At 41.6% G+C, this 18787-nt stretch overlaps 1 protein-coding gene across 1 annotated transcript; it reads left to right on the top strand.

Annotated features, from left to right (window-relative positions):
- The first annotated feature begins 246 nt into the window (after nucleotides 1-246).
- On the top strand, nucleotides 247-16425 carry LOC119117167 (bile salt export pump-like). Its single transcript, XM_037243287.1, has 29 exons — nucleotides 247-459; nucleotides 542-630; nucleotides 706-724; nucleotides 1238-1267; nucleotides 1347-1398; nucleotides 1494-1792; nucleotides 1866-1953; nucleotides 3201-3334; nucleotides 3419-3590; nucleotides 3911-4035; nucleotides 4750-4924; nucleotides 5873-5986; nucleotides 6075-6185; nucleotides 6269-6394; nucleotides 6577-6780; nucleotides 6848-7018; nucleotides 7754-7955; nucleotides 8024-8093; nucleotides 9278-9398; nucleotides 9481-9651; nucleotides 9983-10087; nucleotides 10184-10345; nucleotides 10915-11118; nucleotides 11218-11459; nucleotides 11801-11957; nucleotides 13069-13266; nucleotides 14073-14279; nucleotides 15412-15558; nucleotides 15848-16425. The coding sequence occupies exons 2-29, from the start codon at nucleotides 552-554 to the stop codon at nucleotides 16046-16048; spliced, it is 4086 nt and encodes a 1361-aa protein (XP_037099182.1). The 5' UTR covers nucleotides 247-459; nucleotides 542-551; the 3' UTR covers nucleotides 16049-16425.
- Nucleotides 16426-18787: the final 2362 nt, after the last annotated feature.

The raw sequence follows: 18787 nt of genomic DNA on the forward strand, positions 1-18787 counted from the left end.
CATTTTCAAGTGCTGCCTACAACAATGAACATTTGCAAAAATGTTATATTGTACGAAAAATATTCACTTATGTGCCTACAGACAAACAAGCGAATTCAATAACGATAAGCGCAACGGCCTCCCCAGGTGGAATGGTTACACGAGCGGTCATTGACCTCGACAACAGCGGACACAAACCGATCGGACACTTACCCTCAAAGAAAACATCGTGACCCTCCGAGTACTAACTAAGCCCAACCCTCCTCAATAACCGCACGTGAATCCTTTCCAAAGTTGTCCTCCTCCTATATACAAGTGGCATGTGGCCACGACTGACACTATAGTATTGGTGGGACTTTAAGGTTGGATGACACGGTGAAGGACTTAAGCGCAAAAGAGTTTCTGAAGGATCCTTTGACCTGACTCCAGTTCTACGGACCCATGATAAGTTCTCAAAAGGACGAGAAAGGACACATATTGGTAAATGTCTCTTCTTCTTTTGCACTCTTGAGTCATGATTGTCTCATAGTTGGAATTTTTTCTTTTGCTTTGCTTTCTTGAGATGAGCCAATATGCCATCCGGATCAGTGAAATTGCAAAGTATTAAAAAGCTTGGACAGGAGAATCACAGCTATGACATTACAGGCGAAGGTAAATCAAATCCAGCCATCGAAGAGGATTTCACTCGAATCTCAATCAAACTGTAACACATTTTCTGTTTTACAGAACCAGCTGGCTCCTACATGTACGTATTATAATCGATTTTATAGTGTGCCTTTTTTTTTTTTTTTAGTAATTGTGCTTGTTTTTCTGCTGCTTTAAATTTTGTTTTATTTGAACAATAATTACGAGCCACACTATTATGGACAAAATAATGTGAGCCGATGGTGTGTCAAGTTTCTATTATTTCGCTCCGCGTACCTAATAATAGACCACTCAATATGATGTACTACTGATGTACTTCCAATTACACAAAAACAATACTGAGCATATTTTTAAATGAACATCTCTTGGATAGTGTCAAGCTTTGTAAATCTCCCATTTTGGGACATACAGCGATTGTCTTGGTTCTGCAAGCGTACCGAATGACTCGGTAGGACATAATATGAATGCATGATATGATATGAATGTGTCTGTGTGGCAATGACATAATGTGCAGCAGTACGTTTTAATTGATTCATAAAGGTTCATACAAAGGATTGAACATTAGTCGTTTTTGATCAGATGATTTGCTTTACATGTGTTTTCTTCCACACAGGACCATGTCAACTTCTAAAGAGAAGGAGAAGTGAGTAGTTTAGTAGAGGCCCTGATATTTCATCACAGTGATAATTACAAATGATATCGTAGAATTTTCTTTCAAACAGAGGGAAGGAGAGCAAGGAGCAACCTGCAATTCGAGTCGGCTTCTTTCAGCTGGTAAAAAGACACGTTGTTATTCATAGTTTAGATAATCGGTGTTGGTCCATGCAGCAGTCGCTAATCCAAACAAACTCTTTGCTGTATTTATCCAGTTTCGTTTTGCCACTTGCAAGGAAGTGCTGATGATGGTGATAGGGAGCATATGCGCCGTGCTGCACGGTTCGGCCCAGCCCCTTATGCTGCTGGTGTTCGGCCTGCTCACTGACACCTTCATTGAGTACGACATTGAGCTGAATGAGCTAAGAGACGATCGGAAGGAGTGCGTGAACAATACCATCCAATTTACAAAGAACTACACTGATACATTAGTAGGCGTGATCTTGTCAAACTGGAACGCTATCAACTATTCAGAGTGGGGAAACCACTCATCGTCGACGGGCAGGTCATGCGGGTACGTTGACAAGGTTAGCTTTTGGTCAAATGCTTGCGCACAATACATTTCTTGCCTGCATGCTGATTTTCAGGATTCTTGACATCGAATATGAAATGACCAAATTTGCCTTCTACTATGTTGGAATTGGAGTAGCTGTCTTCATTTTGGGATACTTTCAGGTTGGTAACTTAACCTTATGTCACACCAGCACAATTTGGTCTATTTTAATAAACGTAATGCTCCATTGTCATAGGTTTTATGTGGTGGGCGGCGAAAATGTGTGAGGAGTTGGGTTACAGAGGGTCTTTGTAATTTCATAAAAAAGGAGGGTTACGCCATTGTGGGCGTGTACACAGGAGACTTTAATTATGTGCAATCAGAACAGCTCCTCTCATTCCTTTTAAATGCAGCGCACCAGGCATACACTCAGTTTCAAAATAGCAGAGCTAAGACAACTGCGTCGTTCCCAAGAAACAGATTTTTTCATCTGAGAGGTCAAAGTGCATAAAGTACGTTGAGATGGAATCGTAAGCAGACCTAAATGGGCAGATGATATAAAACTGCCTTGGGAAGAGATAGCAAATATGTCTGTGCCATGATGAGGGCAGCTGGAGAACCCCCCCCCGCCCCTCTTGAGCTCCCAGAATAGCTGTGGCAGCCAGTAGCATAGTTCAAAAACTGTAATAATCAGAATGTATCTGCATGGCATTAGTCCAGCTGTGCCAGTATTTAGACATGGTCTGAGTAAGTTTAGGCGGACATACTACTGTCATGAAGTGATTGGAGCTGGGCGACCAAAAGCAGCTTGGACCAGGGTTAATTGAAGAACTCAAAAGATACAAGAGGCTCGACTCGGGACAAGACTAGAACAGAACAGACCGGAGACTAGAAACAAGAAGACATGAGATGAGAACAATCCGACAGGGAGTGACACGCAGACAGGACTTAAATACAACCGGCAAGCTGACATAACTTAACGGACCGACCGACAGACTGGCTAACCAAAACAGAACTGGCAAAGACAGGAACCACAAGAAACAAGACCGACATCAAACATGACGACACCAACGATCCGACAGGAAGTGACACCCAGGCAGGACTTAAATACATGACAGGTAACAAGAGGCAGGTGACTGTGATTACATTGATATTGAGGCAACACAGGAGGGGAGGGGCGACACAAACAGAAACCATGGCAACATGGACATAATAATGCACCCGGGGACGAGTCGTGACAACTACACTTTGATTTTTGTGTGTGGAAAAAAAACAGAAATACCAAGAATTTTTTTTACAAACCCAGAAGAAAAAAGTGAACGATAAGTGTGACATCTTTCTTGAATAACATTGGTCATGGATGTAGTATTTTTTTGCACTCTGTCCTTGCACTCTCTCCTGTCTTATATTCAACAACCTTGTGGGGCAGATCTCTCTATGGGTCACTGCTGCTGCCAAGCAGATCCAGCTCATACGGAAAATCTACTTCAGCAAAGTGATGAGGATGGAGATTGGCTGGTTTGACTGCACCTCGGTGGGAGAGCTGAATACACGCATGTCTGAGTAAGTTGGTCGTAGTTGCAGGGTTGTGATCTCACGACTGGAGTAAAATGCTGACTGTATCATATCATGACTGTGACAACCCAGTGACATCAACAAGATCAATGACGCCATTGCAGACCAAGTCGCCATTTTTCTGCAGCGTTTCACCACATTCGTGTGCGGCTTCTGCATCGGCTTTGTGAAAGGATGGAAGTTAACGCTTGTGATTGTGGCAGCAAGTCCACTCATTGGCGTTGGAGCTGGTCTCATGGCACTGGTGAGATTCTCCGCCTTGCGTTAACTTCAGTTTCAAATTAATATTATTGATGTTTCACATGTTCATTATATAAAGCTGTAACATTTTGTTACAGTAACATAGCCCTTTTTGGCATTCTTATGTTTGAATTTGGAAATAGACAGATTCTTTGGCAGAGAATCATAGATGACTGTTACCATCATGCACACTCTGCGATGGGATCACAAAGCTCTAAGTTCACCTTTCAAAACGTACTGTATTGAACTGAAATGTACCACAGAGATTTGTGGAAATGCTTGGCTCAACATCACCTGACTTCTTTGCTTGTACATTGGGTCCAGTTTGTGGCGAAACTGACAGGCATGGAGCTGCAGGCCTATGCTAAAGCTGGAGCCATCGCAGACGAAGTCCTCTCCTCGATCAGAACGGTGGCTGCTTTTGGCGGAGAGAATAAAGAAGTGCAACGGTATGCAATATATATTATGAACCAAAATGTAAATCCAACAATTTCTGGGGTCATATTTTTTATGAGATGAACCATTTGCATACAAGCTCAATTTCTATCTGTCTTTCTATCCTATCTATAATAATAACAATAATCATCATCACCATACATTTAATTGTAAGCACCCTTGGAGAAACTCAAGGAAACTGTCGATCAATAAAACAACAGTAGAAAAAGAATTATATACAGAATGAATACAACAAATAAAAATATGGGGCAGGTTAATTTGATTAGACACTTTTGAATAGGAGGGTTTTGAGTTTGGATTTGGTCGTGGTGAGAGAGAGTGAATTGCACGTAGGAGGTTCTGAGGGTGCGCAATGGAGTGGTGATGCGGGGGAGGGCAGACAGGTATGGAGGGGCAAGGTTATGAATGCCCTGTTAAAAAAACACTTGAATTGAATTTAAAATTGGACCTGGAGTGAGTGAAGTTGCTGTAGGAATGATGGGAAAATGACTTTTTGTGATCATACACGCAGTGGAGTTGAGAGAGGAGCGGAGTCCGTTGATGCTATGCAAATGGCAGTAATGTGACTGATACGCGAATGGAACGAAAGGGTGCTGTACGAAGGTTTTCCATCTCATCCAGGTCCCTAAGGAGGACAAGCTCAATCCAAACTTTATGGATGGATGTTTTATTTTCAGTTGTTAGTAGATTGCTCTTGTTTCCTCCAGGTATGACAAGAATCTTGTGTCAGCACAACGCTGGGGGATCAGAAAGGGTTTGATCATGGGCTTTTTCACTGGATACATGTGGTTGATTATCTTCTTGTGCTACGGCCTGGCTTTCTGGTATGGTTCCAGTCTTGTCGTGGACAAAGAAGAATACTCACCAGGAACCCTTTTGCAGGTAACACCTCCCCCATGCCAACATATGAAAATATTCACGGACATTTTTACGAGTCACCTCCACCCTCGAGTAGAAATACATTAAAGTTCTTGGCCGTCACCAACATACAGAAAGAAATGTTAATAACTGCTCATAGTTGGTCACTCTTTGCTGTAACGAATTCAGTTCCAGTGAGGTTTGAATGAAAATTGCACTGTAGCACCGATCCCTTATGACTGCATTAAACGATTGCTTGCTGTCAAGTTGCTTGGTGTCGCAATTAACCCGTAATGTTTTTAGATGAGTCGCACCACAATACCACACACTCGGGAAGATAAATTGATCTACTGTAATAGGAAACAGCTTGCAAAGACATTAATGATGGAACAAGAAAATCTAAACATAATGAGCTATCCTCTTACCTATATTGATTAGAGCTGTTTAAACCTTATTTGAAGCACATGATGAGTAATTTAAAATGAATTAATAATTAATTAGACAACATTTAATGTGGTCACTCAAGTGAATTCATGAATCGAAGCAAAATGGATTTGCATTTGTAAATGAAATTCATGTAATGCATGAATGCTTGTAATTAATTTCAAGTAATAATTATTAATAGTGTACAACCTATATTTTTCCTGTGTGGCTCATTAAAAAAAAAGGCCCTTTCCCATTATTGGCCCTCGAGGGAAATGGATAAAACATTACGCCAGAAAAGTTGCCCATTCCTGTAATGGGTCATTACATTTCCCCTAAGGTCTTATTAAATTTTAATATCTGCTACACTACTATGATGAGGTTTGCTCTTTTCTCAGCAAAACTGTAGCCGAGTCTTTATCTTCCTCAAATGTTTTAGGCAATCGGTGTAGGACACACACTTTAGAAAATGAAATTCATCATTATTTTCACTTTGCATAGATAGAATGAGTATTATAATGTCTTGTCCGGCCTTTTTTTCCTTGCCAGGTATTCTTTGGTGTTCTGATAGCAGCTATGAATTTGGGACAGGCATCGCCATGTCTGGAAGCATTTGCCGCAGGCCGTGGAGCTGCCACCATCATCTTTGAAACCATTGAAAGAGTAAGAAATGTTTGTGGTCTAATATTGACATCCATCAAAGTTGATCTATTCTGCTTTTAACAAGTCTTTTATTTTTTTACTTCTTCAGGAGCCTGAGATCGACTGTTTATCTGAGGCAGGATATAAACTTGATAGAGTCAAAGGTGACATTGAATTTCATAATGTGACCTTCCATTACCCTTCCCGACCGGAAGTTAAGGTATTTAACTCTTTTCTTTTTTTTTGTAATTACAATACGAAGTTTATACTGCTGACTGTGCTGCTGTGCAATCTTTTGTTCAGATCTTGGACCGGCTCAGTGTCATAGTGAAGTCAGGCGAGACCACAGCTTTTGTCGGAGCGAGCGGCGCCGGGAAAAGCACAGCTGTCCAACTTATTCAGCGCTTCTATGACCCCAAAGAGGGCATGGTAGGATCAATTCTGCTTCTGCTATTGATGCATGCAGGGACTGAAGATTGCTTTTCTCTTCACCTTTGTTCTTGTCATTTGAAAAATAACTCTGGGGTTGGGGCAAAAAAACAGATAACAGCAGCAATGTACTTTAGCACCATAATCAATTTTAGTTTGACTAACTGCTGTCTGCATCCTAGGTTACCCTGGACGGTCATGACATCCGTGGGCTGAACATCCAATGGCTGCGTTCGCTCATTGGCATCGTGGAGCAGGAGCCTGTGCTGTTCGCCACCACCATCGCTGAGAATATTCGCTACGGTCGACCTGCCGTCTCAATGGAGGACATCATCACTGCCGCCAAAGAAGCCAACGCGTACAACTTTATAATGGACCTGCCACAGGTGGAGAGCTGATAAACATTTGGAGAGCGTGCATGATGTTAAAAACTCACTTCTTATGATGTGACAGAAATTTGACACGCTAGTAGGAGAGGGTGGTGGTCAGATGAGTGGCGGTCAGAAGCAACGTATCGCAATCGCCCGGGCACTGGTCAGGAACCCTCGCATCCTGCTGCTTGACATGGCCACCTCTGCCTTGGACAACGAGAGTGAGGCCGTGGTACAAGAGGCCTTAGATAAAGTACGTCTCTACTCAATTCACCGTTTGTCTTTACGTAGCGCCACTTCACAACAATAGTTTTACACCAAAAAGAACCAACAATGTATGGAAGTAAATGGTTGGTTCAAAAAGGAGCGGGCGACTTGGCTTCAACCACTAGTGGCACCATAGATTCTACCTCAACTAGTTTGTGGTCTAAAAAAACAACAACATGCTGTAGGAATTGCAATTACATCCACGCAAACATCTCCTCCCAACTCCTTCTGAGAGCATTATTTTGCTCAAGGTGACAGAATTGGCATCAAAACAGGAGTTCAGAACATTCATAGAAAGCGTCAATGAATCAGTTTATGGATCGCCAATTTTTCCTAACATGGTTCGGAAAACTTTGGTTAAAAGCAATAGTGATTAGAAGAAAACAAAGATACTCCTTTACTGCCCATGGGAGTGCAACTATTAATACTACTGTATTTCTACAAATAAGAATGATAAATTACAGGGTTGTTGGATGTGGTTCAGTGTAGCTCAGAAAAGAAATATGCAAACCTTGACTATTCTACATTTTTAATTTGTAGAGTGTGATTGGGAAACGTAATTAAAAGGGGAAAAATACAACACATTGAAACTCATTACTAACTGCCACACAGTCATTAAAATATTGATAAATCATCCAAATAATCCAAAGTGTAATAATTGCAACTTGTGCTTCTGGAAATTGAGGCTGTTTTCTTGACCACTTGATTGTTGATGCTGAAGGTGCGGATGGGACGGACCACCATCTCCATTGCCCACCGGCTGTCCACTATAAAGAACGCCGACGTGATTGTGGGTTTCGAGCACGGCCAAGCTGTTGAGAGGGGCAAGCACAGCGAGCTGCTGGACAGGAAAGGCGTCTACTTCACTCTTGTCACCTTACAGAGCCAAGGAGACAAAGCTCTCAACGAGAAAGCTCGCCAAAGTGGGTTCTAGACTTACTGATTCCCACAAAGATGTTTTACATCCACTTACAACACTTATTGCTCTCAGTGGCTGAAAATGAAGACGCACAAGAGAAGCTCAGCCTGTCCAGAGCGGGAAGCTACCGGGCCAGTATGAGGTAACACAACCACCTGTCCAATTTCTAGCTTGTTCAGGTACACAGGAAAGAAGAAGTAGATCCGAACCAACTTTGGATGCAACATGGGGTCCACCCTTGGTCACTCAACAGACACAGAGGCCACAATTCACGCTCGAGATGAGCGATTTGAACACACATTCAAAGCCATTATTCTACGGGGCAGTGGTCCTAATTAACTGCCGTATCGTATCCAACTGCACAGTCCTGACGGTACATCTAAATTGGATCATTATCTCTCAGTGTGAAAGTCATTGTAGTAGGATTACGCAAAAACTTTGTGACTGAGTTCTAGGAAGCTCAGTGGAAGGGTGGCACATGTGTATGCGTGAAGCCATTCAATTCCAGGAGAACTGTTTGCTTCTGATCTAGAATGATAAAACAACCCTCCATGAATTTCGGATCATTCTCGAAACAGAAAGTAACTTGATAATTAGCTAAATATGGTGCGGCATGATAATATTTGCTATTATCTGGGTAATTAAAGTCCCTCCCTTCTCTGCTCTGTCAGGATAATTTTATTGACTTGATTTGCTGTTGAGGCGGCTCGGTGGCGCACTGGGTAGCACGTCCGCCTCACAGTTAGGAGGGTGCGGGTTCGATTCCACCTCCGGCCCTCCCTGTGTAGAGTTTGCATGTTCTCCCCGGGCCCGCGTGGGTTTTCTCCGGGCACTCCGGTTTCCTCCCACATCCCAAAAACATGCTTGGTAGGCCGATTGAAGACTCCAAATTGCCTCTAGGTGTGAGTGCGAATGATTGTTCGTCTCTGTGTGCCCTCGATCGGCTGGCAACCGGTTCAGGGTGTCCCCCGCCTACTGCCCGTGGGGACTGAGCGGTTCAGAAAATGGATAGATGGATTTGCTGTTGACTTTTGAGTTAAGCGGTTGTCAACACGAAAGAAATTATGTGTATTCGAAATAAAGGGGCTACTATACCTCATTGCTATCGGAGTGCACGCTGCTGATTGTACGAACTGCCGCACGGCACACACAAAGACAAATGCACCTCTTTACATCTGAACTTTATATTAACAATTCAAGTTCACTCTGAGGTCAGCAGAGAGCCTTTTAGATCTGAAGCAAAAACCACAAAATGAAACAGTAGGTTGAATAAAATGTACCCATTAATGTTTTATTGTTTTTTGCCTGTACACGCTTGTTTGACAGAGCCTCCATCCGCCAGAGATCCCGATCCCAGCTTTCCAACTTAATTCCAGATTCCTCTGTTTCCATTGCTGGAGAGCTGGGCACAACAGCCTTCGCTATATCTCAAGCAGACAAATCCAAGGTGGGTGTGAAGGCCATTTAATGCGTTTGCTTTTCTTCACAACTACCATCGTTTTCCTCACATGGTGATGCTGACTATTCAGAATGCAATTCAAGAGGAGGAAGAGGAGGAGCCAGTGGAGCCAGCACCAGTTGCCAGAATCTTGAAGTACAACATGCCCGAGTGGCCTTACATGCTTTTTGGATCTTTGGGGGCAGCTGTGAATGGAGGAGTCAACCCCGTCTACTCACTTCTATTCAGTCAAATATTGGCGGTGAGGTTACAGTTAGGTTCAAACTGTAAAGATAAAAATGGTCCTCTCCAGCAGTGGTCCTCAACCGTTTTAGCACCACAAATCGGATTATTGTCAGACAATATTTTCACAAACCGGCTTTTAAGTTGTGGTGGATAAATAAAACCAAAATAAAATGAAAGAACCGGTATAAAAACAATGGTACTGTGGTGCGGAAGGAAAGGAAGACACAGGAGGTGTGCCGTGGGCTGGGGTTGGGGACCACTGCTCTCCAGCACTGTTAGAATGATGGAAATATTTCTTGGGGAGAAAAGGGCAAGTGGTCAGTTGTTTGTCTTTTATGTGTGTGCAGACTTTCTCACTTACAGATCCCATAGCTCAAAGAAAGGAGATTGATGGTATCTGCCTGTTCTTTGTCATGGTGGGCGTTGTCTCTTTCTTCACTCAAATGCTGCAGGTAAAGAAACTTTTCAGGGGTCCATTCTACTTCAAGACTGGAAAAAGTCACAAAAGACCAAAACTAACACTCATGATTGATTGATTGACATTCCAGGGCTATGCCTTCTCCAAGTCTGGGGAACTGCTCACCCGACGGTTACGTCGTTTGGGCTTTCATGCCATGCTTGGCCAGGAGATTGGCTGGTTTGATGATCACAAAAATAGCCCTGGAGCTCTGACCACACGCCTGGCGACAGATGCCTCGCAAGTTCAAGGGGTGAGGCATGAACAAAATAACAACGGCAAACAGAGACATCTCAGCCTAATGAATTACCGTTATTATTTCGAGATAAGAGTCAAGCATACAATGATAATGCTACAAAAAGCTGAATGTTTTGTGTGCAACCACTAAGGTTGAGCACAATCCAATACTGGTTGACCTCCTGTTTGTACAGCTTTCAAAACAATTTTCACTGAAGCAAATTAAGTGGTCAAACTGACATCATAAAGCTTCATTATCAGTACTCAGGAGTGTAAAAACAAGTTAATAGAAGATATGTACTGCTGTGTGTACATTTCATTGACTATGGTTTGGTCAGAATTGCATGATAATTGGATAGTCTTTGAGGAGGAGCTGAGCTTCCCCTCATTTGAATGACCTGATGTCAGATACAGATGTAAAGACATATTAATCTGTTGGTGCCAACACTCAAAAATTAAATCAAAATAATTAGAATTAGGTTGCAGTATATTTGGAGTGGAGTCAAGTCAAAGTTATGTGGAGAGAAAAAGGCAACACAATAAGAAATGACTCACGAAGCTGCACATACGTACTTCTTTTTAAAGGCCACCGGCTCCCAGATCGGCATGATCGTCAACTCTCTGACCAACATTGGTGTGGCCATCCTCATGTCCTTCTACTTCAGCTGGAAGCTCACGCTGCTCATCCTGTGTTTCCTGCCCTTCATCGCTTTGTCTGGTGGTTTCCAGGCCAAGATGCTCACTGGATTTGCCAAGCAAGACAAACAAGCTATGGAGGCTGCTGGACAGGTCACCATCCAGTTGCATTACATAACAAATGGTCAATGATCTCAACTTGAAAAGTCATAAATTGGCTATAACCTATCTTCCCTTTTCTGCACTTTGCAGATTTCAGGTGAAGCCCTCAATAACATTCGCACCATAGCTGGTCTTGGAAAGGAGAGGAATTTTGTGGACACGTATATTGCGCAACTGGATGCTCCTTACCAGGCAGCCCTGAAGAAGGCTAACGTCTACGGGGCTTGTTATGGTTTCGCCCAGTGTGTTGTCTTCCTAACCAACTCTGCCTCTTATCGGTTTGGGGGATACTTGGTACGCCAAGAGGGACTCCATTTCAGCTTGGTGTTCAGGTACGTGACATAAACCAGCCACCTTTGACAAAATGACAGATAAACCATCCCAGTTGTTTCCAAAGTGTGAGCTGCATCTCAATTGGGAATCAGCAGAGAATTTCAGAGCAAGTGCATCAGCTAGATAAAAAAAAAAAAAATACAGAAACACATTCATCTCTTTAAACCTGCAAAGCTAACTTCAGCCCCATTGAATTGATCAATTTTTACTTCTCACGATAAGAGGAGACAAGGGAGGCCTCAGCTGTTTTATGTTCTCTGACAAGGGGCTCAAGGTTACACACTCTGAAAAGCCTTCTTTCCTTTGTGGAAAATGAGCAATTGTTTCATCATGTGTGTAGGGTCATTTCTGCCATCGTGACAAGCGGCACAGCCCTGGGTAGAGCCTCATCCTACACCCCTGACTATGCCAAGGCCAAGATTTCAGCAGCACGCTTTTTCCAGCTGCTGGACCGAGTGCCCAAGATTAGCGTGTACAGTGACAAAGGAGATAAATGGGTATGTTGCCACATAGTATGATGTGCTATGATGGCACGCTACTTTTGTGTGTGTGTGTGTGTGTGTGTGAATCCTTATTTATAGTTGTATCTTTATAAAAGATAATTGCAAAAAAATAAACTTATTAAGTTAGTTAGTTAGCTACAGTGAGTGTAGCAGTCCAACATAATTCTCAGTTTTGATTGACACTAGGCGTGTCACTGTTTATATTTTTAAGAATCAATTATTCCATCGATTGTTCCATCGATTATCGAATAATCATATTTTCCTTTCATTTTGCATGAAAGTATATCACACAGCAGTTTTACCCATCTACCGTTGTTCATTATGTATTGTTTAGTAATTAAAACATGAAACCATAAAACAATATCTCACAAGAGAAATTACTTTTTGTTCCCACCAAAGTGATTCAATTACTCTTTTTTGTTTTCCGAAGTAAAAACAGAGATAAAATAAATTATTTTATCTCTGTTTTTATTAATGACTATGAAAATTATTAAATAATTCACATTGAGAGGCTGACATTAGAGGATTAGGGCAATTCTAATGTAAAAAATGGCTAAAATACAAAAGAAAAAGAAAATTGGTCCGTACATATACCTCACGTTGTGATGCCACCATTTCAAAAGTTACATAATTATTGAAATAAACTAAATGTGATATGCTCTCTCCATAGATACACACCTTTTTTAAATCTCCCCCAGAGGTTGCAGCAACCAAATACAGCCACTGAGAACCAACAAACATTCCAAACAAGTCAGGGACAAAGTTAAGAAGTATGTCAGAGTTGGGCTAGAAAAAAAAAGTAATGTTTGAGGATTCCCAGGAGCACGATCAAATCCGTCATTATCATTTGCAACGCAATCCTTATTCACAGCGGCATGCCAAACTCCAAGTTTGTACTATTAAAGCAGTGCTGCGAATAAACTGTGACCAAAGTAATCCCGCAACTTCATATTTTACCGCAAGGCAGAGGTGAAACTCAAAATAGTCTGAAATGATCCTCTTGCAGACAATGTCAATCAACAAGTATAGCAAAGATTGTGTTCCCAAAACAAAACTAAACCTTTGCACCCATTTTGTTTGCCCCACCCCTATCCTTCTCTACCAGGATAACTTCCAAGGCAACATTGAGTTCATTGACTGCAAGTTCACTTACCCGACCCGACCAGACATCCAGGTCCTCAATGGGTTGAATGTGGCAGTGAAGCCCGGGCAGACGTTGGCCTTTGTGGGTAGCAGCGGCTGTGGGAAGAGCACAAGTGTGCAGCTTCTGGAAAGATTTTATGACCCCGATAAAGGCAAAGTGGTGAGTGAGGTGGACGCGGCTTTTCTTCATCCTTTTCAACAAAACCGAAGAAATACGTTTTTTCAATTTTTACAATGAGATATCAAAAACTACAAACGCATCATCCAATATAACAAGTGTTACCACTTATGGATACAGTTAGCTCATAGGTCAGACATACAATACAGTATGTACACACAAAAATACATTATACCAAAATGCCAATTGATATTGTTGGACAAGCAACACCTAGCTACGTCAAAATTCTGCAAATATTTTAACAATCAAAAACAAAACAAAAATCTGTTGTGCGTCAACATTTTTTACTCCTGCAAATCGTGTGCACTGCTAATGTCTCTGTAGTTAACCCGACAAAACCGAGGTTGGAATTTATGTCAGTCAGCATGAAATAGTCGAACAAGATGATGATGACCTTTTAGAAAATGTCAAACATGTCACAATGGAATACATTTTAAAGTGTCATTGAGAAACCTGACAGCTGGACATTTAACATCTCGGACGTTAGTATTTTTAAATGTCCGAATTTGGCGCAGCTTTAAGCAGACAGTTTTGCTGTGACTGTCATGTGAGCACTTATCTTGATTGCACGTTGACTCCTGTCAGAGAAAAATCACTGCCTGGATGTTAGAGGTCTTAATGGAGCTGGGAGTGCCTTGGGAACTCTTGGACCTGATTCTGGGAGATTTAGAAGAGAAATCACACAGTTAGAAGGGACATTATGTTTAAGCTCATTAAGTAAATTGTATGTCTACTCTTTGATTATAACACTGCCTCCTACTAATGGTTAAATCAATTGCCTCTTGCAGCTGATTGATGGTCGCGATTCGACTCGCGTCAACGTGCCTTTTCTGCGATCCAGAATTGGCATTGTGTCCCAGGAGCCAATCTTGTTTGACTCCAGCATCTTGGAAAACATCAAATACGGCGACAACTCACGGAACATCAGCATGGACGAGGTCATCTCAGCTGCCAAAAAATCACAGCTCCATGACTTTGTCATGTCTCTACCTGAGGTGGGTTCATGTTTGCAGAAGGAGAGGTGTGGAGAAAACGACATGGAGGCTAAACACAGGGATTAGTTTGTCTGAATGTTAAAGTGCGTCAATTAGTGAGGGAAGACAAACTAGAAGGCAGAAAAACAGGCAGACATAATAAGGTCGATCAATCGATGACAGAAAGGGAACGCTAAGACTTACGCGGTAAGTTGCGTACCTACACAAAGAGATTTCTGTTTTCATTTCATCAGTGTTTTTGCCTTCACTTTATTTCCTCTCACAACATTCACACATTATTAAAATGTTTAAAAATGGATCACCACTGGACCATTGTTGAGGAAATGGGTCTGAGTGTAACACATTTTTCCAAGGTTTTGTAATGAATGAAAATCAACCCAAAATTGTCTTTCAAATCTAACAAAATACATTCAGGCGCCTGATTTGTTTTGATTCCGGATATTCTTTTCTCACAAGAAATAATGTAAATAGTAGAGGTGAAATAGAAAAACAATGGATTCTTAGATTTAAAAAAAAAAAAAAAAGGGTGGGGGCGGAATAAGAAGAATTTGTAACAAAACTAGAATGTCGTCTGAAGTGAGACATCACATTGCCATTTCAAATTCGATCCCAAACGGCCACATTTGGCGCGGGTTTGGTCACATTTCTCAGAAGCCGATTCATCGTAATCAATCATGATGCATGTGACGGTTCACCAGCCCGGTGGGATGTGGCCGTTACATTTTACTTTGGTCTGCCCGCAACCCACCTGAGGCTAAGCGGTATGGAAAATGAATAAAAGACTCACCGCATGGGACTGGAGAGTGAGAAATCTGAGCTCGCAGACTGAGTCATCTTGGTTTCATCACGTCTATATTATGTTTATATTAAGGATTAAGGAATGATCAAATGATTCATAGCGCAGACATTGTAATTTTTGATGACCTTATTAGAGCAGATTCCATTTTGTAGATACTGTACTGTACTTATTAAACTGCTCCTCATTTTGGTGACTTGCTGACTTTAGAGGTGACAGAGGTCAAAGCCTTGGCGAAGCTAAAATTGCTCTTGCTTGATGGAACATCTATAACTGAAGAACAAAAAAACATGCTTGGTATTGATATTGATCTCAACATATCATTTTCCTCCTCAGAAATACGACACCAACGTGGGTGCCCAGGGTTCTCAGTTGTCTCGTGGCCAGAAGCAGCGCATTGCTATCGCTAGGGCAATCATACGTGATCCTAAGATCCTGCTTCTGGATGAAGCCACCTCTGCTCTAGACACAGAGAGTGAGAAGGCAAGTCCCGCAAATGAATTTGCATTCTGCACAGCTGCTTGATATTCTCTGGTGGCAAGCAACAAGAAGAGCTGTTCATTATTGACATCATTAATGTCATTATTCTTCCTCTCGGCTGATAGCGATCTTGTATACATTTATACATGTTGCGGATCTGCCAATGCGGGTACTGAAGCTGCGGGCTCTCAGTAATCAAGGCGTGATTGTCAAATCGCTATTATTATGCCGCTTGCATGTCAATGATTTCTCTTCCCCGTGTAATTTTGTGTACTCGCCTTGACCGCCACAGACGGTGCAAGCTGCTCTGGACAAAGCTCGAGAGGGCAGGACCTGCATCGTTATCGCCCATCGCCTATCCACCATTCAGAACTCCGACATCATCGCTGTCATGTCCCGAGGCTACGTGATTGAGAAGGGAACACATGACCATCTTATGGCCCTCAAGAGTGCTTATTACAAGCTGGTCACCACTGGAGCACCAATCAGCTAATGGCTCCAAGAGTGTAAACAATTGGAAACAGAGATGAGCAGAGTGTTTGTCTGAGGTGATGAGGTCACGTACAAGCTGATGGAACATCAAAAAGTAACTTGAATCTGTTCACTATTAAAGTGTATTTATTTGTGTGGAAATACCCTGTTGTACTGAAGATTTGCTGAGCTCTTTTGAGACTACTGTCATCTTATGTTTGTTTTTGTTTGGTATTATCAGAATGTAACAAGTGAGTTAGTCACTTGGGAAATATCCTAGCACACTACAATCAAAAGGATTAGATTATGATGTGAATGAAAGACAGAAAAACATACCTTTTCTTTTTTTTCTTTCTTTCTTAAAGCAAGTACCGCATTTTCTGCACTATAAGGCGCACCGGATTATAAAGCGCACCTTCAATGAATGGCCCATTATATAACTTTGTCCATATATAATGCGCACCGGATTATAAGGCGCACCTTCAATGAACGGCCCATTTTAAAACTTTGTCCATATATAAGATATATACATTTGGCCCGTGGGCCGGACTTTGGACACGCCTGCTGTAGTGGCTCAATATTGGTCCATATATAAGGCGCACCTGATTATAAGGCGCACTGTCGGCTCTTGAGAAAATTGGAGGTTTTTAGGTGCGCCTTATAGTGCGGAAAATACGGTATCACATTCAGGGTCACAGGGAAGATGGAGTCCATCTCAGTGAGATCATATATGGTGATTGTGAATGAGAAAATCTCTCTGAAAACACAAATTTATAAGTGAGAACTGTTGTTTTCTTTTGTATTACTTTTCATAGCACATAATTAGCCAAACACACGCATCACTAAATGAATCATTTTTTATATCCAAATAAATATATAAAGAGTCAAAATAAAGTGTTAACGTTATACAGTGAGCCATGGCAACTGTCCAAGGTAACATTGCAGGAATTTCAAATGAAAGACGATTGAAACATTCTCTTTTACAAATTTAAATCAAAGCATGAATACGCAGTTGGAGCAGTAACAGGGCTACTTCAGAAGTCAGATATTTAACCTCGTCGAGAATACGTGACCTCCCGATTCTAGACTGCACGCTTAGCGTGTTGATGCTTTCTGGAGTGCAGATGTCAGAAACACTCTATCAGTTAGTGGTAATATGTGATCAAGCCACACTGACCTCTGGGAAATTGAGTCTTTAATGTCGACATCTGCAGACGTGGACTCTGGGGTGGATTAGCATTCTTCAGATGCAATCTCATCTTGCCACTTCTCCTCCAAAATTGATTCAGCGATAGGACACTCTGACTTTGTGCCGTGTGACGCCAGAGGCTGGGTGACACATCGCTCATGGTTGTGAGAGTGAGAGGTGGTTCAGCATATTTTACAGAGATAAAGAGAACCACTATTTTCAATTGAGTCAGAAACCACATGTGAATTCTGTCCACTGTCACTGTGCCTGCTCAAATGCCAAACACCGAAATGAAGTGAGGACTCAGACTAGTGTTTTGTTAACAAAAAGTCAATGAAAATATTTTCATCTACGCATGAGATGAACCAAGAGTAAATTAAGTGCACTAAAACTAAGAGAGAAATCACAATATATTCACTTTGTGCACAATTATATTATGCATGATTGTCAGTCAGTCAGTAATCTAATGTAATGACACAAAATAGTTTTTGTGCCAGTTGAATATTTAGACAGACGACTGAATATTAGGAAGATGTAATCTGTGATTTTAGATTGGAATTAACATGTCTTAAAAACATTGTAAAGTTTAAGGTTCTAAAGTCAAAATGAATTTAAGATGAGACTCCAGCAAATTCCCACCTAGCTATAACATCTATCACACTACCCATAACGTGAATTGAAAGCCGGCCAGATTAAAGTCATTTCTTGGAGAATTTTGCCGAGTTGCAGTCTTCACACTATGAAGCTCAAAGTGCATAATAAGATGAGGCAAACTTCACATGGGGAAGTAGAAGCGGAACACTAGACTCTTTCCTCATCTCAGCTGACTCTTCTGTTAGAAATCCCCAAGGTGAGATCATCGATCGAGAGAATATGTTCTATCGTGATTATGCTTGAGTGTGCGTGCGTCTGTATTAATCCACGAGGAAGACTTGGATTTGACTCATATCATTCAACCTTTGTGCAACCTGATGAACGTGAGATCTCCTGCGCTGTGTGTAGATGCCAGCTGCTCAGCTCCGGCTTTGCTCGCATTCTTTTCAGCTGGTATGAAAGTGGACCTTCTCATCAACTGAGATCGGCTTCTGGGCCACAAAGACTGATAATAGTCCATAAAACCATCTATGTCGCTGTACCTGAGCTGTCCTCAAACCGTCAGATCATTTGAAAATTCTCCTGTTTACTGCATCATTCTTATGAATCTATCCTTTATTTTCATTTTAATCCTTCTTATTTTAATCCCTATGTTTTATTTCCCTATTTTATATCTTATATAGATTGACGCTTGGTTTTAATCATGTTAGTCTTATTATTTTAAATGATTGAATTATCTTCATATTTTGTTTCATTTTCTGTAATGCTTTACATGTTTTATGTAACACACGTTGAATTGTCTTGTACATGCAAATAAACTTGCCTTGCGCTATTTCCAAATGTACATGTGAGTCATCTTGTCCAGACAAAATGTTTGTGCTGATATTTTTGACTTACGTTGTAGCAACTGACAAGATAAGGGTTATTATGACCATAAAGAAGCCGAAAACGAGTCCCCCGACATCATTTACGGCATTC

Source organism: Syngnathus acus, chromosome 2, assembly GCF_901709675.1.
Source record: "Syngnathus acus chromosome 2, fSynAcu1.2, whole genome shotgun sequence".
In the NCBI taxonomy this organism is placed as follows: Eukaryota; Metazoa; Chordata; class Actinopteri; order Syngnathiformes; family Syngnathidae; genus Syngnathus; species Syngnathus acus.